Below are 9,941 nucleotides of genomic sequence, written 5' to 3' on the forward strand. Positions count from 1 at the left end.
AAATTCATCATGTGCACACAGTTTTGAGGAAATTAGTTTTGAAGTGCTTTTATTTAGTGTAAAAATGCTAGAAAATTCAACCTTTGCAAGCTTAGAAAAAAATCCATCTATATTCACCTTATCTGCATTATAGTATCTCTGCTTGGGCTGTTGTGTTTTTGTTTTTTTGTTTCTTTTTGGAACTATTTGAATGTAATTGAATGTATGTCTCATAAATCTATTCTGATGATGTTTAAATTCCATTGAAATGAATAGGCAAGATCAACAATAAGAGAAAAATGTAGTATTCAGGAGCATTTTTCATCATGCTCATATTCAATTTTTTTCATTTATGGTCTGCATGTTTTCCCTATGTATTTTTTGTGTCCGATTCCTTGAAATCGAATGCTGAATTGTATGAGACCTGACACTTCATGTGTTTTATTACTGTTTAGACCTGAAGCCTTTTTTTGACATCTTTGAAGATAGTTTGAAGATGATTTAAAATGTACACTAATTAAATAATTTAGGTTATAAATATGCCAGATAAACACTATTTTACACTTTGTAAACTGATAACAGCGAATCACATTTCTCTGGGTTTCTACTATAAATCAAATGATAGTCATAAATAGTAAAACAAATAAACATTATTTCAATTATTCTGTAGTAATTAAATTAAATTTAATTTAATTTAATTTAATTTAATTTAATTTAATTTAATTTAATTTAATTTAATTTAATTTAATTTAATTTAATTTAATTTAATTTAATTTAATTTAATTTAACACATTTATCTCCTCTCCTTTTCTCCCTCTCTCTATCTCTCTCTCTTTCTCTCTCTCTCTCTCGGTGTTTCTAGTGGAGAGAGTGGTTCTGGGAAGTCTGTGGCCTGTAAACACATCCTGAAGCACCTGGCCGCTCGCTCCAGTCCCAAAGGGTTCGCTTTAGAGCCACGCATGAAGCATGTAAGTCTGTCTGTTTACACACATCTACAGTTTGCTTTTTGCTTTCACAGCTTTGTGTTCATTTATACAAAAAATGTTGTGCAGCTCTTTGTTTTGTCTAGGTGGTGCTTGCGTTTTATATATTTTGTCTACAATTCTCCTCACATGAGCCCTGTTAAAGTTAATTCCTGGAGGTGTTTGTGTTTTACTTCAGTTACTCTTCAGCATCATAATAGCTTCAAACCGCTGTTGTTCTCTTCTTCATTGGAGAAAGAGTTCATTTGAATGTCAGTTTGAAGCCTGAGGCAGATGGATTCTGCTTCTGGTTGAATCTGAAAGAAAGGGACATTTCTTGCATAAATGAATAGTGCATACAAAAATCTACATTTACTCACAATTTACTCACTTTCAAGTCATTTCAAACCTTTATACGTTTCTTGAACACAAAAGAAGATATTTTAAAGAATGTTGCAAACCTATAGGCTTTGACATCCATAGTAGGAAAACCAATACTATGGAAATCAGTGAAAAAGAAACTGAAAACAGGTTTCTGATGAAGTAAATAATGAGAGGATTTTAATTGTAAGCTAAAACTACTGCTTTAAATCAGAGATGCCCAAAGTTGGCCCACCACCTCATGTGAGAAGAGAGTGAGAATGATGGAGATGGTTGGGGGGAATGGGTGTTGGGTCATTTCTAATTCAATTTCTAAAACCTTTTTTTTTATTATTATTGCTGAGCTACAAAAAAGCTACCTGAAATGAAATGTTTCAATTAATTGTAAATAAATCTGGTGTTTAAAATGTAAACGATGTCACTCAACAGATAGAGGACTATGCTAAACACTTTGGTGAGCAAATCAAGGCAAAAATGTTAAAGAATTATGCTGTATTAGTTCACATAAAGCTGTGTTTGCTAGTTAATTTTTTAAATATTATTAAATAAGTTAGGAATTACCTATGTAAATCAACCATTTACCTTCTGCCCACTAGCCTCAATACATTTTTGGCCCTTCATAAGAAAAAGTTTGGACACCCCTGATTTAAAGACTCCACGTTTACATACAAAAACCAGTAGAGCAGTTTAACGTAGAGGAGCAATTGTCTTATTGTTACAGTACATATCAATGTGTGTGCGTTTGTGTAAGACTCTTGTATCTTATCGTTTTCAGTTATAAACAGTGTCTTATCGCCATCTAGTGGACACAAGTGCTACTTGCGTGAATTTTTCATAGAGTTATACTTCTGTCGAAAGACCGGTTGACTTTAGAGGAAGGGCACACTGTTTTCAGTTTTTTTTTGTTTTTTTTTTTTTGTTTTTTTTTTTATGATCAACGTTTAAAATAACAGGATGGGGAGCCACAGTCATATCAACAATTTTAAATCTAAAAGAAGAAAAAAAAAAAAAAACTTAACATGGTCATTACATATAGTCTAAAATGTTGGAAGAAAAACATTGCCATGCATCAATGGTACTAAGTTTAGCCTTATTAATTTGTGCTATTGTACCTTCAGTGGTCTCTATTTTAAGGAGGCTATGAATTGTTGAATGTTTTTGCACACATCTGTGGGGTAAACCAATTTTGTCTTAGTGTGTTCTTTACAGCTTTAAAGCCAGCAAACAATATTCTCTTCTTTAGTGTACTTATGCAGAAATTAGAATTGCTGTTGAGAAGACATAAACCAGGATTAGACAAATAATCAACTTGTAGTAAAATTGACAAAACAGAATTTACATGAGTCCAAGGGTCAACAACAATTGGACATTCCCAAAACATATGGAGAAAATTACCTAAAGATACAGAGCTACAGGTATGACAGTTGTAGTTGGACTGCAGTTTAATTTTAAATCTCTTATAAGGAGGTAAGCATGCTACTATGTATATCTTTGAAATGGATAAGACGATGAGCTAAGTGTTTAGAAGTTAAGATTAGGTTAGACTACACCCTGTCCCAGTTAATCAAGTTCCAAGTCCAAATCTGTTAGTTCACGATTCCAGATAAGTTTAATAGAAAGAGGCTCTGCAGTGTGATCATTAAGCTTGCTATATATTAAAGAAACAGATTGCCGACCAGAGGGTGGTGACGGTTTTCAGTTTTGTCATTTAATATAAACATTTACAACATTTCTTCAGTTTTAAAGGTTTATTAGGTTTTGTTGAGGCTAAAATCAGTGTTTTGGGATCGTGCAGTAAAACCACCACTGCTGTTTCTACATAAAACTTCATAAAAAATAAAATCCATTAGCAATGTAAATGTATAAAGAAAAGAAAGTAAACTCCCACTAATAACATTTGTGAACAATAAATATATATATAGGTAAAGGAAATAATTTAAATATTTAATTGCAGATGTTTGTTAACTTCCTAAACTCTGGGTCTGTGACATCATTTACTGCTGCATTCTTTAAATTGTAAAGGCCCGTACTGGCCCAATACCCCCATAAGTGGTTCTGTTCTTTCATCACTTGGAATAGAATAACTTTTGCATAGATTATGGTAGAGACATTTTTCTTTTTTTTTCCTATGATTACTGACACACAGAACCTAAAGGTACACTTTCAAATTTGAGTTTACAAAAAAAAAAAAACAGATCTTTTTTTGGAGGGTTTTATTATAACACAGACAACATATACAATTATTTTAATCAAAAGTGTTATGTAAATTCAAAAGTTTTTCTTTAAAATGATACCACACTTTTGCATTTACACCTCCGCATGTGGATTTGGGAAGCTTTTGAATTTGAGTGTGGATGGATGTTTCCCAGAGATGGGTTGCGGCCTGAAGGGCATCCCCTGCGTAAATACATGCTGGATAAGTTGGCAGTTCATTCGGCTGTGGCGACCCCAGAATAATAAAGGAACTAAGCCGAAAAGAAAATGAATGAATGAATGTCTAGACGTGGGCAGCTCACTGAAGTCTGAGGCATTTAGTCCACATGTGAGTCTCCGAGTCACTGTTTTGTAATTGTTTCTAAATTCTTTTGTTATCATTTACAGGTGAATGTGATCCTGGAAGCGTTTGGTCATGCAAAAACACAGATGAACACTTCAGGAAGCCGCTTCATCAAGCTGATCTCACTGCAGTACTGCGACAAGAGAAAGACTTTACTCAGAGGTGCTCACACTAGTCTTAATATAATATCAAAGTTTTCAGGCATGATTTTAGCTTTAAAATAAACTAAATTTACCATGGTCAACGCCTGACATCCACATTACTCCAGAATTGTCAACCCTCAGAGATGCAGACTTTTGGAAACACTGCAGACTTTAAATAGACTATTTTGAAAAGTTGAAAGTTGTATTTCAGTGTAAAAAAAAAAAAACTAAATCAGAATAATTTTTGGATTCCATACCCCACTCATTTGACCATTACAGTAAGGTTTGTTTCATTTTTGTGAGAGCAGAATGTGAATCTTGATTTCTTCATTTTAAAATACTGCAAAGTTTTGTTTTTGTTGCGAAAACACAAAAGTAGAAGTATATATTTACAGTTCTGCAAGTTTCACACTATTGCTCTTACAACAGCATAAACTACTATGCCAATGATCACCTCATGTGCTGATTGTGTTTTATTCAGTCTTAAATGGTACCAGTTTGTTTTTAAATACTATTTTATGCAACATTTATTACCATACTGAAAGCACCAGCAGATATTTTACCTCAGATCCTGAAAATAAATTAACTAGCAAACCTATAGTTGAAAGATGAACATTAGAACTGTGACTCATTGTAACATGTTTATAACACACTGGTTAAAAATTTAAGATAAGTTCGATTAGTTAAATTGTTCTGACACACACTGTAGTATGTTGCTTTGGAAAGTTAAAATATTCCTCAGAAACTGTTTTATATGCTCATGTATAACCACTGGAATTACCCCTAGAAGGAAAAGCTTAGTTTGAATCATATTTAAAAAGTTCATAAATATTACAAAGCTCTGAAAACACATACACAAACACACAGGCAGCGTGATGTACCCTGAAATGCAACCATACTCAATTTGTCAAAACATATTTCAACAAATAGAGTAGTGGCCTTGTTTATTTTATATAGAAGGACTGATTTAGATGTCTCTAAGCCACCAGCATAACCTATTTTTTATTTTTTGTGTTATGTCATGAATATTATTATAATTCTATTTTACAAAAGGGGCAGACAGAGATGTGTATATAAATGGATTTTGAAGCTTTATCCACATAAGTTTTTCATAACTATTATGTTTTTGAATATTGGTGATTGGATATTATAGTTTAATGGCGTCTTTTCATGCAAGATGAATCACAGTAAGAGCTGAGTGATATGACACAATGCATAAACATGCATTACAATGTTATACACAGAAGTCTCATTACAAATATGCCCAAATTTCATATACTGTACATGTTTAACAAAATAACATGTATAACAAAAAAACACATGATGAAACAATTTAGTTTGAGACGTTTCTATGCAACTATGAACTCTTTCTATTCAGTTATACCTAAGTATATATGCATTTTCATTTTATTGCTTCTTTAAATGGATTTGCTGCTGAATTAAATGCCACATTTTTCTCTCAACTTAGTTTATTAGATATATGATGTTTATAATGAATAAGAGGCCTATTAGAAATTGTTTAATATACAGTATTTATTGCAAATACAGTATTGTTCTATAACTTTACAGTTGATCATATATTCAGATTTTTCTGTTCTAAGTACTTGCTAATTTCAACTTGTAACATTTTAGCCTTTATATTAAGTGTTTTAGTGTTTGTGTATAGGCTTCAATGTTTGCTATGATTTAATAGCAATAACATAGTGGAAACATCAATATGGATGAGTTTTTTTTTTATCATTATGATATACTATGTTTAAACTGAAGTGCACAAGTGTAAACGTATCAGCTCCTTACAGTGCATGGTCTGCTCTCAGCAGAGGATTTCTGTGCTGTCATGCATGACCGGTAGATGGTGCTGTTGCTCTATAGATAAAGACTCGTGTTGGGGATATTTATAAAGATGCTTTATCGACTTCTCTCACTGCGTGTGCTTTCAGGCCGGCTGTACACGTATATGCTGGAGAAGTCGAGGGTCATCTGCATGCCACCGCATCAGCAGAACTTTAACATCTTCTATCTGATGGCTGAAGGGCTTTCTGCAGAGGAGAAGAGTCAGCTGTATCTGAACAATGTTTTGGCCCATAGGTAACACACACACACACATGTAGATGTACTGTACATGTTATATTGATATATCATGTGGCTTTTGTTTAAAACAACTTTTTTCAAAACCTGGTTTACAAAATTGTAGCTTGTATACTTTATCACTAAGTATTTAAAATTACTTAGACGTTGTCAAAAAGAGATCTTATTTTTAAAGCTTATATATTTCCTTTTTTTTTCATCATAAAGATAAATTTTGTAACTGAGATTTTGATACTGAAATAGTGTAACTAAGTAGATTGTTTTTTAATGATCAAACACTGCATATTATATTTATTTTATTTCATTTTATTATTTTATTTTTTTAATTTTATTTTTATTTTTTATTTTGGTAATTTATTTATCTATTTATATACTTTGTATTATTATTATTATTATTATTATTATTATTATTATTATTATTATTATTATTATTATTATTATTATTATTTAGATTACTTTGCCATATATATTATTGTTTTTATTATTATTATTTTGTAAAACATTTTGGTAACAGTTATTGATTTTTTTTAATATTAAAATCCAGTAACCAAGATTTAATTTATGTTTTATTAACAGTGACAAATAATATAATTTATATAAATGGGATATTTATATATGCAAATAGCAGTTAAAGTGTAGTGCATAAATAAACAGCTTGAAAAGTATTGATATATATTCAATTTTTATATCTTAATTTTTACGCCCACCTACATTATCAGAAGTTAGTAACATATTTAAAGAACAGCAAATGCTGAATGATGTCAGATGCCAGTATAAGAAAATGTATTTTGCTCTCAACTCTCTGTGACCCTAAGTGTCCGCTGCAAATCATGCATGGAGTAAATGGAAGGTTGTCATAAAAAATTGAGCGTTTACCTTTATTTGACTTCAAGTTTTGAGCACGTGGGTGACAGTTTGAAAATCTCAAACTTGTCTTGACTCTTTTAAAGCCCAACAACATCTTACATCAGTGTGTGTGTGTGTGTCTGTTACAGGTGTTTGAACACAGCGGCCCCTGGTGAAAGTCCAGCAGTAGCGAGTGCGTGTCCTCAGAGTAGAGAGAAGCTCTTAGCCCTTAAACAGGCTCTGCGGGCCCTCGGATTCAACAAACTGGTACACTCATGCTCCATACACGTTTTCTCAAACACACTTACAGTGATCCTTAAGTTCATTTTGATAGACTGCATGTATGAGAGAATACCAAATCCAAAAGTCCAACCAATAAAATAAATGAGTAAAATACATAAATACAAATTCTTGTTGAAATTCTAGTATTCAAAGATGTATTTATATTTTGGAAAAAAGATTAGATGGAGGGACAGATGGAATGTTTTAATTGATTCATGGATGAATGGATTGAATCGATCAATTGATGAATGGATGGGTGGAGGTAGAAAAGGATGGATAGATGGATGGGGAAGATGGTGAGGTTGATGAAAGAATACAGTAGATTAATGGGTGGAAGGAAGAATTGAATGGCCGAATGAGTAAATGGATGATATTTTAGAATATAATTGATGGATGTAAGAATAGGGTGGAAGTATGAGTAAATTTGATGATTGGATAAATAATTTGGATCTATGGCTGCATGGAAGGACCAATGTGTTGACAGATGGAAGGATCATTTATATAAATGAATTTGGATGGATGGATGGATGGATAGATACAGTAGATAATATGTTGGGTTAATTGAAGAATGTGATGGATGGATGGATGGATGGTTGGATTGATAGATGGATTCATATAAGAATAAGGATGGATTGATAGATTACTGATGATAGATGGATTGACAGAAGGAAGAATTGGATGTATGGATGGATGGATGTAATGTATACAAAAAGTAAGAATATGTGTACATATTGTAAGAATTTGATGGTTGAAAGAATAGTGTGAAGGGATGAGTAAGTTAAATAGATGTATGAAGATGGATAAATGACTGGGTGGATGTATGAAACAATAGAATTGGTTGATAGAAGAGTGATATGTTATATAAATGCAATAGTATGGTATGGATGAATAGATTGAGTTGGGTGGGTGAATGAATTAAGCGACTTTCAGACATAAACAGATGGATGAATAAAATAGATTGATGGATTAATTGATAAATGAATGAATAGACTGAAGGAATTTTACCTCATCTTTACCTCAAACTGTAAAACACAATGTAGAAAAAAAATGCAAGGTTCCTCATCAAAGTTCCTGAAGCAAAGAAGGTTAAGGTGCTCCAAAATTGCCCAGCCCAGTCACAAGACATGAACATTATTGAGCATGTCTGGGGTTCCAGATGATTTTATTAATAAGTTATTTGAGTCATTGCAGAGATGCATGGATGCAGTCCTCCAAGATCATGGGAGTCATACACAATATTAATTCTTTATCCACTGCACCATGACTATATTCTATAGTATACCGGACATTATTTCAGTTAAGTGATATGACTTTTGTCTAAGCAAAGTCAGACCTTACTGTCCTAATTAAATAATCAAAAGTCAAGGCATGATCATGTTTTATTTTGTTAAAATAAGCTTAAGTAATTATCTAGAGGCCTTTGCCTTTCATATAAGCCACTTTTGATACCAAATGATGGGAACACTTTACAATAAAGTTCATTAGTTAATGCCTTTACTAACATGAACTAATCATGAACAACACTTGTAAAGCATTTATTAATCATAATCGAACATTTACTAATGCATTATTAACATTCATGTCCATGCTTGTTAACATTAGTTAATGCACCATGAGTTAACATGAACTAACAATGAACTGTGTTTTCATGAACGTTTATTAACATGAATAAATACTGTAGTAAATGTATTGTTCAATGTTTGCTCATGTTAGTAAATGCATTACTTAACATTAACAATAACCTTATTGTAAAGTGTGACCCAAATGATCAACTAGAAGTCAAGTTATTATTCATTGTTCCTAGAACTTGGATAGATGCCAAGACTTTTTTTATCAGGTAATGTAGATTAAACTTTTTATAATTTTGTATTTCAAGAAGAATAGAATATAAAAATTATTTCCATGAATGCTGTAATGTTGCATTCCATTAGCTGTTACTGAACATGCAGACCATGTTTTACAGCTTCAGGGAAGCTGATATGTCTTGTATAAAGTGAATAAAACTACTTTGGTTTGAAGTGACTCAGAATAAGAATTGCTGTGTCTTTGACTTTGGTAAATGTTCTTCTGATTTATGTAGCTTTGCTCATCATAACTCATTACTGTATGTCTGTAAAATATAAAAGCACTACTCAGACTGGCGTTCAGCCTGAGGCCACACTAGCCTGTGTCAACCTGTTTATGTTGTAGATAGTTAGCGACTAGAAGAGTATGTACAGACTGGAACACTAGTATATGATGTACTGTACAGTACAGGCGTTATCTAATGTGCACACACATATAAACACACTTGTGGAGAAGCGGGGTCATTTAGGTGCAGTGGAGGGTGTGCAATCATGTGTTGGGGTTCAGACACACACCTGACCATCAGACAGACGCACTCCCTGATCCTACCAGGAAACTGCAAATCTGCCTCATTAGAGGGGGATTGTTCTGTCATCCCATCAGTACAGCAGCGGGACCCTCACTGACCCCTCACACGCACACACACTATTCTGCCTCTGTATTTTACTGCACATTCACAGTCATTATTGTTTAATGTCCTCATCTTTATGGCCCAGTTTTATTTTATTTTTACGTATGTATTTATGTATGTATGTATGTATGTATAGATGTATGTATAGATTTGTCTGTCTGTCTGTCTGTCTGTTTGTTTGTTTAATTTTGTTTCATTCATTTATTTATTTATTATTTATTTATTTT

At 32.5% G+C, this 9,941-nt stretch overlaps 1 protein-coding gene across 16 annotated transcripts in view; it reads left to right on the forward strand.

Moving 5' to 3' along the window:
* The window catches only part of myo16 (myosin XVI), a 357,150-nt gene that overhangs the window by 210,752 nt on the left and 136,457 nt on the right, over positions 1–9,941 (forward strand). For all 16 annotated transcript variants that reach the window (XM_073912461.1, XM_073912457.1, XM_073912466.1 and 13 more), the window contains 4 exons: positions 842–947; positions 3,924–4,041; positions 5,963–6,110; positions 7,106–7,223. In XM_073912461.1, the coding sequence (XP_073768562.1) occupies positions 842–947; positions 3,924–4,041; positions 5,963–6,110; positions 7,106–7,223 (490 nt within the window). The remainder of the gene's footprint in view (positions 1–841; positions 948–3,923; positions 4,042–5,962; positions 6,111–7,105; positions 7,224–9,941) is intronic.

Source organism: Danio rerio, chromosome 9 (genome assembly GCF_049306965.1).
Source record: "Danio rerio strain Tuebingen ecotype United States chromosome 9, GRCz12tu, whole genome shotgun sequence".
NCBI lineage: Eukaryota > Metazoa > Chordata > Actinopteri > Cypriniformes > Danionidae > Danio > Danio rerio.